Below are 14,612 nucleotides of genomic sequence, written 5' to 3' on the forward strand. Positions count from 1 at the left end.
CCATGTGTTGTATATTCTTCCAGCCTTGGTGGTCTTCTGGTGCAGCCTATCCACCTCAAGGTTCCATGTGTTGTACATCCTTCCAGCCTTGGTGGTCTGCTGGTGCAGCCTATCCACCTCAAGGTTCCACATGTTGTATATTCTTCCGGCCTTGGTGGTCTGCTGGTGCAGCCTATCCACCTCAAGGTTCCATGTGTTGTATATTCTTCCAGCCTTGGTGGTCTTCTGCTGGTGCAGCCTATCCACCTCAAGGATCCATGTGTTGTATATTCTTCCAGCCTTGGTGGTCTGCTGGTGCAGCCTATCCACCTCAAGGTTCCATGTGTTGTATATTCTTCCAGCCTTGGTGGTCTTCTGCTGGTGCAGCCTATCCACCTCAAGGTTCCATGTGTTGTATATTCTTCCAGCCTTGGTGGTCTGCTGGTGCAGCCTATCCACCTCAAGGATCCATGTGTTGTATATTCTTCCAGCCTTGGTGGTCTTCTGCTGGTGCAGCCTATCCACCTCAAGGTTCCACATGTTGTATATTCTTCCAGCCTTGGTGGTCTTCTGCTGGTGCAGCCTATCCGCCTCAAGGTTCCACATGTTGTATATTCTTCCAGCCTTGGTGGTCTTCTGCTGGTGCAGCCTATCCACCTCAAGGATCCATGTGTTGTATATTCTTCCAGCCTTGGTGGTCTTCTGGTGCAGCCTATCCACCTCAAGGTTCCACATGTTGTATATTCTTCCAGCCTTGGTGGTCTTCTGCTGGTGCAGCCTATCCGCCTCAAGGTTCCACATGTTGTATATTCTTCCAGCCTTGGTGGTCTTCTGCTGGTGCAGCCTATCCACCTCAAGGATCCATGTGTTGTATATTCTTCCAGCCTTGGTGGTCTTCTGGTGCAGCCTATCCACCTCAAGGTTCCACATGTTGTATATTCTTCCAGCCTTGGTGGTCTTCTGCTGGTGCAGCCTATCCACCTCCAAGGTTCCATGTGTTGTATATTCTTCCAGCCTTGGTGGTCTTCTGCTGGTGCAGCCTATCCACCTCAAGGTTCCATGTGTTGTATATTCTTCCAGCCTTGGTGGTCTTCTGGTGTCGCCCATCCACCTCCAAGATTCTACCTGTTGTACATTCTTCCAGCCTTGAGGGTCTTATGGTGTCGCCCATCCACCTTAAGGTTGCAGGTGATGTACATTTTTCCAACCTTGGTGGTCTTCTGTTGGTGTCACCCTTCCACCTCAAGGTCTCATTTGTTGTACATCCTTCCAGCCTTGGGGGTCTTCTGCTAGTGTCACCCATCCACCTCCAAGGTTCCAAGTGTTGTACGTTGTCAGATGCTTTTCTTAGTTATAAAGATCAATGATCTGAGTTCCTGGAGCTTCTATGTCCGCTCCAACTACTCTTGCTATTCCCCTGGGACCTTGAACATTTGTGCAACATTCTGAGTAAACTTCAAAGACTTTTGTGTGTGAAAATCGTAGAGATTCCTCAGTTACAGAAATTGGGAAACCAGTTCTGCCTGGTACCAGCAATCATTTCATGGTCACAATCTTAACACCTTTCTCCCTCAATAACTGAAGATCCTGACATGTGTGACTGCATAAATGGGCAGGTGGACAGGTCTTCCTCATACATTGCTTGGCTAGTCTATGTTCCAACACCTCATCTGCATGGACCAAAGAAGAATCCAGAACCCCCAGCAAAGGTGCTGTCACATCTTGGATAGAATTTCATGCACATCATCAGATGTTCCTGTTGTGAACACAAGACGGAACCATTATGGTTTTATATAGAATGCCTATGTACAGACACTGTAGATATTTTGTTCTTTGCCTCTCTAGCTTTTATCTGTTGTCCTGTCTGAAGGAGCCGGGAGTTCCTCAGAATTTTTTATATTTCCCCTCATTTTCAGTTTTGGTGACAATGGCCATGCTACAAATCATTGCACACCATGTGTTTAGCTGGTGCATGTTTGTGTTTTACTGGTTTCCTCTCCTGAGCTAAACTGCACTCATTGTACCCCCAACCCTGGCTCCTGAGCTAAACTGCACTCATTGTACCCCCCCAACCCTGGCTCCTGCACTCGTACCCCCCCAACCCTGGCTCCTGAGCTAAACTGCACTCGTACCCCCCCCAACCCTGGCTCCTGAGCTAAACTGCACTCATTGTACCCCCAACCCTGGCTCCTGAGCTAAACTGCACTCATTGTACCCCCCCCCCCCAACCCTGGCTCCTGCACTCGTACCCCCCCCCAACCCTGGCTCCTGAGCTAAACTGCACTCATTGTACCCCCAACCCTGGCTCCTGAGCTAAACTGCACTCATTGTACCCCCCAACCCTGGCTCCTGAGCTAAACTGCACTCATTGTACCCCCCAACCCTGGCTCCTGAGCTAAACTGCACTCATTGTACCCCCCGACCCTGGCTCCTGAGCTAAACTGCACTCATTGTACCCCCCCAACCCTGGCTCCTGTGCTAAACTGCACTCATTGTACCCCCAACTCCTGAAAAACTACACTAATTATACCACGGCTCCTGAGCTGACTACACTCATTGTACCTACCCTGGCTTCTGAGCTAAACTGCTCTTCTTGTACCCACAACCCTGGATCCTGAGCTAACTGCACTCATCCCCCCCCCCCAAAAAAAAAAAAAAAAAAACCCTGGCTCCTAAGCTAACTGCACTCATTGTACAACCCCAGCTTCTGAACTAAACTGCACTCATAGCCCCAAGCCTGGCTCCTGGCCTACTCTTCCATACTGCAGTTGTGGCCTGCCGAGGTGTTAACCTCCTGGAAAGAAATACCAGGATTGGCCAGCGCTGTGACATGGAGGTAGAAGTAAGCAGTGGAGGGGGTGCAGTTTTAGCTGGGGTGGGTTAGTGGTTTGATGAAAGTAAATGTGCGCTACTGAGAGCTTCAGCCCTCCTCTATGATGGGCATAGCCTGCAGGTGCTACCATAGACATTCAGAGCCTCAGCCCTCCTCTATGATGGGCATAGCTTGCAGGTGCTACCATAGACATTCAGAGCCTCAGCCCTCCTCTATGATGGGCATAGCTTGCAGGTGCTACCATAGACATTCAGAGCCTCAGCCCTCCTCTATGATTGACATTGCTTGCAGGTGCTACCATAGACATTCAGAGCCTCAGCCCTCCTCTATGATTGACATTGCTTGCAGGTGCTACCATAGACATTCAGAGCCTCAGCCACCCTCTATGATGGGCATAGCCTGCAGGTGCTACCATAGACATTCAGAGCCTCAGCCCTCCTCTATGATGGGCATAGCCTGCAGGTGCTACCATAGACATTCAGAGCCTCAGCCACCCTCTATGATGGGCATAGCCTGCAGGTGCTACCATAGACATTCAGAGCCTCAGCCACCCTCTATGATGGGCATAGCCTGCAGGTGCTACCATAGACATTCAGAGCCTCAGCCCTCCTCTATGATGGGCATAGCCTGCAGGTGCTACCATAGACATTCAGAGCCTCAGCCACCCTCTATGATGGGCATAGCCTGCAGGTGCTACCATAGACATTCAGAGCCTCAGCCACCCTCTATGATGGGCATAGCCTGCAGGTGCTACCATAGACATTCAGAGCCTCAGCCCTCCTCTATGATGGGCATAGCCTGCAGGTGCTACCATAGACATTCAGAGCCTCAGCCCTCCTCTATGATGGGCATAGCCTGCAGGTGCTACCATAGACATTCAGAGCCTCAGCCCTCCTCTATGATGGGCATAGCCTGCAGGTGCTACCATAGACATTCAGAGCCTCAGCCACCCTCTATGATGGGCATAGCCTGCAGGTGCTACCATAGACATTCAGAGCCTCAGCCCTCCTCTATGATGGGCATAGCCTGCAGGTGCTACCATAGACATTCAGAGCCTCAGCCCTCCTCTATGATGGGCATAGCTTGCAGGTGCTGCCATAGACATTCAGAGCCTCAGCCCTCCTCTGATTGGCATTGCTTGCAGGTGCTACCATAGACATTCAGAGCCTCAGCCCTCCTCTATGATGGGCATTGCTTGCAGGTGCTGCCATAGACATTCAGAGCCTCAGCTCTCCTCTATGATGGGCATTGCTTGCAGTGCTACCATAGACATTCAGAGCCTCAGCCCTCCTCTATGATGGGCATAGCTTGCAGGTGCTACCATAGACATTCAGAGCCTCAGCCCTCCTCTGATTGGCATTGCTTGCAGGTGCTGCCATAGACATTCATAGAACCAAACTGAAATCTGTAGCTATACTCCCGGCAACCAGGCCATCATAGAAGGGCTAATTCTTCAGCTGGCCCTCTGCTTCCAGATAGATCATTTTGCACTGTGAACCATTGGGAGGCCACCATTGTCTGTGAGGGAAGGGTTTCTCTTTCCTGGGGACCCCCTTTTAGGATGTCCGCCTGTCACATTCCCACCAGGAGCTCGCAAGACCCAAGGTCTCCAGTCCAATGTGTTTTTCCTACTTGTCTTGTAGGATCGCCAAGAAGATGCTTCTGGAAGAAATTAAAGCCGGTTTGTCGTCTGATGATGAAGTATCCTCTGATGAGCCTGATGAAAGCAAGAAAGCGAAGAAGGCCAAATCTCGGAAAGACAACAAAGAAGATCAGGATGACGGTGAGGTTCAGCTTACTGATGTTGTATAAATGGGAAAGTGATATTAGGAGCAGGTTTTTGTTTTGGGCATTCGATCTGTTTCTACAAATATCGTCTTATAATGGTTGTAATGGGTGTAAGAATATCAGACTTTGGATAGACAGTGATCTTATACATGAGACTAGAGACTTGCATACTGAAATCCAGAATCTCGTCCTTCATAGCCTACTATAACATGGCCAGCTGACAGAATGTCCGCAAACTGCGGCATGCTGCTGGGTTTGGGTTTTGCTTCTGTAATGAACCTTTTTTGAAGACCCAATACCTGTGGTAGCAGAAGCAGTCTGTGAATAATACTCCCTATAGGTATAGCAGCCGGCCAGAGGTAAGTGACCTTAATGGGGCTGCACTAGTTCCACTGTGCATTAGAGTGTATGCTCTGTGGGTTATAAATGGTGGATATTTATATAATGGAGCCATGTGGGTTCTGTCTCTCCCGGTGTTCTGCCAGGTAAACCCCTCCACACCTCTCATTGTCTGACCCCCTAGTAATCAAGGAATCCGAGTGATCTTTATGGTAAATAAAACCAAAGAAATTTCTATTTTTTTTTTTTTTTTTCACCATCAAATTTTCACGCTCAACTTATCAACCAGCCGCGACCAATTGAAGTGACCTGTCTATCAAAGCCTTAAGATTTTAGCGCATATTGTTAGACCGGTCAATTTGGTTGGTCGGCAGGTTGAGTTTTGTTTGACTTGCGTCGCCTTTCCAGTGCCCCTTGCGGCAAAGACCAGTTATAGGGGGGGGCAGTGGCCACTTGTTTGTATTCTATGGTATGTGGTCTGTCGTTACCTGACTGGGTGTGATGGGTAACCGTTTACTGACCCTTCTATTTCCCTCTCTGAATATAACAGATCAGTCCAATGACGACAGTTCAGACTCCGATAGCGACTCAGAATCTGCTAAGAAGCCCCGATACAGACACCACCTGCTGCGTCACAAGCTGTCTCTGAGCGAAGGCGAGTCCGATGATGAAAAAGACGGCAAGAAAAAGAAGAAAAACAAATCTGCCAATTCCAAGGATGGAAAACGACGAACCCGAAGAAAGGGTATGCTAGATGACACGGTCTGCATTTGTACTGACCCCGTCACACGGGGTCTGCATTTGTACTGATCCCGTCACACGGGGTCTGCATTCGTACTGACCCCGTCACACGGGGTATAAGTATAAAATGTGTGCTTGATTTTTCAGCAATGCAGTGGAGCATGCGCATGGTAGAGCGCTGACATACGCTGTAGTGCAGGCACATTGGGGCGGGGGTGGGGGGATGTGGAGTGCATGGCGGTATTCTGGTGTTCATCTGGCCTTTGTTTTGTAGTGACCAGTGACGAGTCTGAATCTGCCAGCAAAGACTCCGATGTCAGCGAGGGAGACAGCGAAAGCGACAGTGACTCCGATGATCAACGGCCCAGAACCAGGTCAGTACATAAAGAAGAACTCCGCTCCACTAGCCAATGTGTGATTATAAATGATCAATCCCCCCAATACTGAACTCTTATCCTTCCGCCTCACAGCTATATAATCCATTATAAAGGGGGGTGATCACAAAGCCCACCGCACCTGAAACTCAACATCAGCAAATAGTGTCACAAGCAACAGTACCCAATAGGTTCACAGATTTCCTTCCCCCGCAGGGTTCGTCATTAAAAACCTGGAAAAGTCATGGAATTTTAAAATGACAATTTCCAGGCCTGGAAAAGTTTTGGAAAATAATTGAACCCACAAAGTTTTGGAAAAGTCATGGAAATTTGTTTCACAATCGCTGAATATTCAAATATACAGAAAAGAGAGAAAGGCGCCACTCAGTGTATCAGAAGGAGCGGTTCAGGCATGCTCCGAAACCGGTTAACGCCCCCACCCCCGCGCGTCATCGCGTTCATACGGCCCTCCAGTGAGGTATGCGCTTCACCGTTGCCTCGATCTGACTGAGTCCCCCGATTGGTTCTCCGCCAGTGTCCTCTCCTGGCTGCTGGCCAGCCTCAGGGACAGAAACACCGCGGACCCGGAAGGACGCCGAGCTATGAAGATTGACGCCTACCTCCATGTAAGTTTAATGTCAATAAAATGATTTCCGTCTGCTGCTACGAGTGACGCCTTTCTCTCTTCTCTGCCTGTTCGTGGGACTGTTGCTTCGGCCTAACAGAGCTGCCCTCGATGTGAGCGCCCCATTTGTGCATCCATACCAGCCCGGCGGCACCTTATCCATCATGGCTGCCTGAACTTTATCCCCAACCAGGAGCGCCCATTAATCTTCTTTCTCCAGTATATTCCAATATATCGGTTAAATTGTAATAGTTACATAGACATTTCATGAAACCGTTCATTTACTTGAAGTCAGACAGAAGTACAGAAAGGGAAGCTGTGTGACTGGGAGGGGAGGGGTGTACCGGGGAGGGGACGGGTGTACCGGGGAGGGGACGGGTGTACCGGGGAGGGGACGGGCGACCTGGGGAGGGGACTGGGCGTACCGGGGAGGGGACTGGGCGTACCGGGGAGGGGACTGGGCGTACCGGGGAGGGGACTGGGCGTACCGGGGAGGGGACTGGGCGTACCGGGGAGGGGACTGGGCGTACCGGGGAGGGGACTGGGCGTACCGGGGAGGGGACGGGCGTACCGGGGAGGGGACGGGACGGGTGTACCGGGGAGGGGACGGGCGTACCGGGGAGGGGAGGGGACGGGTGTACCGGGGAAGGGACGGGCGTACCCGGGGAGGGGACTGGCGTACAGAAAGCTGGGAACTCCATTGGCTTGTGTTGTATTTCAGGGCAGCGAAGAAGGAGGCAGAAGAGAATCAGAGGAGCTACAAGCAGAAAAAGAAGAGGAGGCGGATAAAGGTGCAGGAGGACTCCAGTGACTCCAAGGTATTGGTCAGATCAACGGTGTCACTGTACATCTATAGAGGGCTCATATCCTGCCCCCCCCCCCCCTCTCACCTGGGGGGGGGGGAGGGGGGACATTGCAAATGGTCTCTGGGGGAGGAGAAGGGAAGGAACCTATCAGAGATCAGCTGTCTCACCAAGATACGTGAAGGAATGGGGACACAGCCAGGCAATGCTCTGTAATCTGTACATGGGGACACAGCCAGGCAATGCTCTGTAATCTGTACATGGGGACACAGCCAGGCAATGCTCTGTAATCCCTGCACAGGTCCCCGGGATGAATAATGAGGCAGAGATGTGTAGTCTGAGCAATGTTGGTTGTAATACCTCCCTGTATTCTGTAGGTGTCACTGTTGTCATACTTCAGATGTGCTGAATAGAAAGTATTCTGCACCTATGGGGCGCTCCACTCTATACCAATTCTGTGTGCTTGGGAGATGCGTGTAGTAGGTTACCCCTCCAGCATCTGTTGGGAACTCTTGTAACCCCCTGGATTCCTGCAGTGATGGACCATGTGCCTAGTGGTAGACTGAGTGTCAGTAAAGAAGAACAGTCCTAGTGATGGACTGTGTGTCAGTAAATAAGAACGGTCCTCCTAGTGATGGACTGACGGTAAAGAAGAACGGTCCTCCTAGTGATACACTGAGTGTCAGTAAATAAGAACGGTCCTCCTAGTGATACACTGAGTGTCAGTAAAGAAGAACGGTCCTCCTAGTGATACACTGAGTGTCAGTAAAGAAGAACGGTCCTAGTGATGGACTGTATGTCGGTAAATAAGAACGGTCCTCCTAGTGATGGACTGTCGGTAAATAACGGTCCTCCTAGTGATGGACTGTGTGTCAGTAAATAAGAACGGTCCTCCTAATAATGGACTGTATGTCGGTAAATAAGAACGGTCCTAGTAATGGACTGTATGTCGGTAAATAACGGTCCTCCTAGTGATGGACTGTATGTCAGTAAATAAGAACGGTCCTAGTGATGGACTGTATGTCGGTAAATAAGAACGGTCCTCCTAGTAATGGACTGTATGTCGGTAAATAAGAACGGTCCTAGTGATGGACTGTATGTCGGTAAATAAGAACGGTCCTCCTAGTAATGGACTGTATGTCAGTAAATAAGAACGGTCCTCCTAGTGATGGACTGTATGTCGGTAAATAAGAACGGTCCTAGTGATGGACTGTATGTCAGTAAATAAGAACGGTCCTCCTAGTAATGGACTGTGTGTCGGTAAATAAGAACGGTCCTCCTAGTAATGGACTGTATGTCAGTAAATAAGAACGGTCCTCCTAATAATGGACTGTATGTCGGTAAATAAGAACGGTCCTAGTAATGGACTGTATGTCGGTAAATAACGGTCCTCCTAGTGATGGACTGTCGGTAAATAACGGTCCTCCTAGTAATGGACTGTATGTCGGTAAAGAAGAACGGTCCTCCTAGTGATGGACTGTCGGTAAATAACGGTCCTCCTAGTGATGGACTGTATGTCGGTAAATAAGAACGGTCCTCCTAGTGATGGACTGTGTGTCAGTAAATAAGAACGGTCCTAGTAATGGACTGTATGTCGGTAAATAAGAACGGTCCTAGTAATGGACTGTATGTCAGTAAATAAGAACGGTCCTCCTAGTGATGGACTGTGTGTCAGTAAATAAGAACGGTCCTAGTAATGGACTGTATGTCAGTAAATAAGAACGGTCCTCCTAGTGATGGACCATGTCAGTAAAGAATGGTTGTCCTCCCCCATTGCAGTGTTGCTATGGTTGTACTTCAATGTGACATTATGGTTTGGATATCATTGATCTCTCTTCAGAGGACATTCTGATTAATGGATCGCTCTTCTGTTTTAGGGTAACTCAGAGGACGGTGACCACGATGATGACTCCGACTCCAAGTCTCCAGGAAAAGGTCGGAAGAAGATCCGGAGAATCCTAAAAGATGACAAGCTGAGAACTGAAACTCAGAATGCCTTAAAGATGGAGGAAGAGAGAAGGAAGAGGATCGCAGAGAGAGAGCGACAGCGGGAGATGCTGCGGGAGGTGAGGGGGGGGCGGAGTTCCCGCCATGTACAAGGCATGCTGGGAATACGCTGACTGGGCATAATGAAGGTTATAAACACAACTGGGAGAGCACCCCGTATCCCCATAGGTTGTAACACTAGAGGCGGGGTTTAATGACAGCCTATGGGATTGCAGGGTCTGTGCGCAGAGTTGGAGAGAATCCCAGCGATCCCATTTCTATGGGACTGGCGGCTTCCAGGACAGCATGCAGCTCCTAAGGGACGGGAGGGTGGGATTTATAGTTAAACTTCTTCTTCTGTATCTGATTGCCATTAGCAGCAAGTTGATGATCTTTTGGCTCCTCCAGGTCATTATCATGGAAGACGCTTCACCTATAAAATGCCCAATTACCACCAAACTGGTCCTGGATGAGGACGAGGAGACCAAGGAACCCATAGTTCAGGTGCACAGGAGCCTGGTGACCAAACTGAAACCTCACCAGGTAGACGGTAAGAATCTTCCCCCAATAATGGTGGGACGCCCTCCTCCTAGTCAGGATTGTAGTCGTCCTGTAGATGAAAACCCCTTCCATCCCCCCCCCCCGTACAATAATATCCTCCCAGGAGGTTCCCTGTGATCCCTATTGCTGCCTCTCTGTAAATAATTGTTCCCCTACCCAGAGAGTGTTAGGTGAGGTGCTGGGGCGGGTGGATGGTGGTTATACCGGCGGGTGGATGGTGGTTATACTGGCGGGTGGATGGTGGTTATACTGGCGGGTGGATGGTGGTTATACTGGCGGGTGGATGGTGGTTATACCGGCGGGTGGATGGTGGTTATACCGGCGGGTGGATGGTGGTTATACCGGCGGGTGGATGGTGGTTATACCGGCGGGTGGATGGTGGTTATACCGGCGGGTGGATGGTGGTTATACTGGCGGGTGGATGGTGGTTATACCGGCGGGTGGATGGTGGTTATACCGGCGGGTGGATGGTGGTTATACCGGCGGGTGGATGGTGGTTATACCGGCGGGTGGATGGTGGTTATACCGGCGGGTGGATGGTGGTTATACCGGCGGGTGGATGGTGGTTATACCGGCGGGTGGATGGTGGTTATACCGGCGGGTGGATGGTGGTTATACCGGCGGGTGGATGGTGGTTATACCGGCGGGTGGATGGTGGTTATACCGGCGGGTGGATGGTGGTTATACCGGCGGGTGGATGGTGGTTATACCGGCGGGTGGATGGTGGTTATACCGGCGGGTGGATGGTGGTTATACCGGCGGGTGGATGGTGGTTATACCGGCGGGTGGATGGTGGTTATACCGGCGGGTGGATGGTGGTTATACTGGCGGGTGGATGGTGGTTATACCGGCGGGTGGATGGTGGTTATACCGGCGGGTGGATGGTGGTCATACCGGCGGGTGGATGGTGGTCATACCGGCGGGTGGATGGTGGTCATACCGGCGGGTGGATGGTGGTCATACCGGCGGGTGGATGGTGGTCATACCGGCGGGTGGATGGTGGTCATACCGGCGGGTGGATGGTTATACCTGTGGCTGTCTAACTTGTTGTAATTGTCTCTCTCCAGGTGTTCAGTTCATGTGGGATTGCTGCTGTGAGTCCCTGAAGAAGATTAAGAAGGAGTCGGGCTCGGGGTGCATCTTGGCTCATTGTATGGGTCTCGGGAAGACATTACAGGTGTGGTTTGTTCCGCAGAAGACACCATGCAGGTTGTCACCGGCTCTCCTAGACACAGAGGTCATGGGGGGGAACTGGTGGGAAGTTTATCCACTTGCTGACTGCAACATACAGTGGGTACGGAAAGTATTCAGACCCCCTTAAATTTTTCACTCTTTGTTATATTGCAGCCATTCTTCTTCCTCATGAATGTACACATAGCACCCCATACTGACAGAAAAACACAGAATTGTTGACATTGTTGCAGATTTATTAAAAAAAGAAAAACTGAAATATCACATGGTCCTAAGTATTCAGACCCTTTGCTCAGTATTTAGTAGAAGCCCCCTTTTGATCTAATACAGCCAGGAGTCTTTTTGGGAAAGATGCAACAAGTCTTTCACACCTAGAAACATAGAAACATAGAATGTGTCGGCAGATAAGAACCATTTGGCCCATCTAGTCTGCCCAATATATCTGAATCCTTATGAATAGTCCCTGGCCCTATCTTATATGAAGGATAGCCTTATGCCTATCCCATGCATGCTTAAACTCCTTCACTGTATTTGCAGCTACCACTTCTGCAGGAAGGTTATTCCATGCATCCACTACTCTCTCAGTAAAGTAATACTTCCTCATATTACTTTTAAACCTTTGCCCCTCTAATTTAAAACTGTGTCCTCTTGTGGTAGTTTTTCTTCTTTTAAATATGCTCTCCTCCTTTACCGAGTTGATTCCCTTTATGTATTTAAAGGTTTCTATCATATCCCCTCTGTCTCTTCTTTCTTCCAAGCTATACATGTTAAGGTCCTTTAACCTTTCCTGGTAAGTTTTTTCCTGCAATCCATGTACTAGTTTAGTAGCTCTTCTCTGAACTCTCTCTAGAGTATCTATATCCTTCTGGAGATATGGCCTCCAGTACTGCGCACAATACTCCAAGTGAGGTCTCACCAGTGTTCTGTACAGCGGCATAAGCACTTCTCTCTTTCTACTGCTTATACCTCTCCCTATACATCCAAGCATTCTGCTGGCATTTCGTGCTGCTCTATTACATTGTCTTCCCACCTTTAAGTCTTCTGAAATAATTACTCCTAAATCCCTTTCCTCAGATACTGAGGTCAGGACTGTGTCAAATATTCTATATTCTGCCCTTGGGTTTTTACGCCCCAGGTGCATTATCTTGCACTTATCCACATTAAATTTCAGTTGCCAGAGTTCTGACCATTTTTCTAGTTTTCCTAAATCCTTTTCCATTTGGCGTTTCCCTCCAGGAACATCAACCCTGTTACATATCTTTGTGTCATCAGCAAAAAGACAAACCTTACCATCGAGGCCTTTTGTAATATCACTTATGAAGATATTAAACAAAATTGGTCCCAGTACAGATCCCTGAGGTACCCCACTGGTAACATGACCTTGTTCTGAATGTTCTCCATTGACTACAACCCTCTGTTGTCTGTCACTCAGCCACTGCCTAATCCACTCAACAATATGGGAGTCCATGCTCAATGACTGCAGTTTATTGATAAGTCTTCTATGTGGGACAGTGTCAAAAGCCTTACTAAAATCTAGATATGCAATGTCTACTGCACCTCCACCGTCTATTATTTTAGTCACCCAGTCAAAAAAGTCTATAAGATTTGTTTGACATGATCTCCCTGAAGTAAACCCATGTTGTTTTTCATCTTGCAATCCATGGGATTTAAGATGTTCCACAATCCTATCCTTTAATAGGGTTTCCATTAATTTGCCTACTATTGATGTCAGACTCACTGGTCTATAGTTGCTCGATTCCTCCCTGCTACCTTTCTTGTGAATGGGCACGACATTTGCCAATTTCCAATCTTCCGGGACGACTCCTGTTGCTAATGATTGGTTAAATAAATCTGTTAATGGTTTTGCCAGCTCACCACTAAGCTCTTTTAATAATTTCGGGTGTATCTCATCAGGACCCTGTGACTTATTTGTCTTCACTTTAGACAGCAATCTTAGAACGTCTTCCTCTGTAAAGACACATGCATCAAACGATTCATTAGTCATCCTTTCAAGTGGAGGTCCTTCTTCTCCTTTTTCTTCTGTAAAAACTGAACAGAAGTATTCATTAAGGCAGTCGGCTAGCCCTTTATTCTCTTCTACATACCTTCCGTCCTTTGTTTTTAATTTAGTTATTCCTTGTTTTTAATTTCCTTTTTTCATTTATATATCTGAAGAATGTCTTATCCCCCTTTTTCATAGACTGAGCTAGTTTTTCTTCTGCCTGCGCTTTAGAAGTTCTTATAACTTGCTTGGCCTCTTTCTGCCTAATCTTGTAGATTTCCTTATCTTCATTGCTCTGGGTTTTTTTATAATTACAAAATGCTAGCTTTTTATTTTTAATGATTTGGGCCACTTCTGCTGAGTACCACAGTGGTCTCTTCCTTTTTTTGCTTTTACTGACAAGTCTAATGCAATTTTCTGTTGCCTTCAATAATGCACCTTTTAAGTAGTCCCATTTCTCCTGGACTCCATGTAATCCGTTCCAGTCTGATAAGGACTCATTTATGATTAATTTCATTTTTGAAAAGTCTGTTTTTCTAAAATCTAAAACTTTTGTTTTTGTGTGGTGCGACTCTTTCACAGTTCTTATATTAAACCACACTGACTGGTGATCACTGGATCCCAAGGTTTCGCCTACAATGACATCATATACCGAATCCCCATTTGTGAATACCAGATCCAAAATGGCCTCCCTCCGGGTTGGCTCCTCAACCACTTGTTGCAGAGACAACCCCAGTAGGGAATTTAGAATATCTGTACTCCTGGTAGAACTTGCTATTTTGGTTTTCCAGTTTATATCTGGAAGATTGAAATCTCCCATAATGATAACTTCTCCTTTCATTGTCATTTTAGCTATTTCTTCAACTAGTAGATCATCTAGTTCTTTACCTTGACCAGGTGGTCTATATATCACACCTACACGAGTTACTGCATGATTAGCAAACTGCAACGTAACCCAAACTGACTCTATGTTGGCTTCACCAACTTGTATTAGGTTAGATTTAATGCTATCTTTCACATATAGGGCCACTCCTCCTCCTTTCTTGCCTTCTCTGTCTCTTCTGTATAAAGAGTACCCTGGTATGGTTATGTCCCAGTCATTTCTTTCATTAAACCATGTCTCCGTAACAGCCACTAAACCTGGATTTGGGGATCCTCTGCCATTCCTCCTTGCAGATCCTCTCCAGTTCTGTCAGGTTGGATGGTAAATGTTGGTGGACAGCCATTTTTAGGTCTCTCCAGAGATGCTCAATTGGGTTTAAGTCAGGGCTCTGGCTGGGCCATTCAAGAACAGTCACAGAGTTTTTGTGAAGCCACTCCTTCGTTATTTTAGCTGTGTGCTTAGGGTCATTGTCTTGTTGGAAGGTAAACCTTCGGCCCAGTCTGAGGT

At 48.2% G+C, this 14,612-nt stretch overlaps 1 protein-coding gene across 1 annotated transcript in view; it reads left to right on the forward strand.

Moving 5' to 3' along the window:
* ATRX (ATRX chromatin remodeler) overlaps positions 1 to 14,612 on the forward strand; it is a gene marked incomplete at its 5' end in the record, with an annotated part of 152,340 nt that overhangs the window by 47,551 nt on the left and 90,177 nt on the right. The window contains 7 exons of the mRNA XM_082264262.1: positions 4,456 to 4,595; positions 5,490 to 5,684; positions 5,955 to 6,054; positions 7,401 to 7,497; positions 9,360 to 9,548; positions 9,877 to 10,018; positions 11,097 to 11,206. Coding sequence (XP_082120388.1) covers positions 4,456 to 4,595; positions 5,490 to 5,684; positions 5,955 to 6,054; positions 7,401 to 7,497; positions 9,360 to 9,548; positions 9,877 to 10,018; positions 11,097 to 11,206 — 973 coding nt within the window. The remainder of the gene's footprint in view (positions 1 to 4,455; positions 4,596 to 5,489; positions 5,685 to 5,954; positions 6,055 to 7,400; positions 7,498 to 9,359; positions 9,549 to 9,876; positions 10,019 to 11,096; positions 11,207 to 14,612) is intronic.

The sequence above is a fragment of the Pelophylax lessonae genome (genome assembly GCF_965119305.1).
Source record: "Pelophylax lessonae genome assembly, chromosome: 7".
In the NCBI taxonomy this organism is placed as follows: Eukaryota; Metazoa; Chordata; class Amphibia; order Anura; family Ranidae; genus Pelophylax; species Pelophylax lessonae.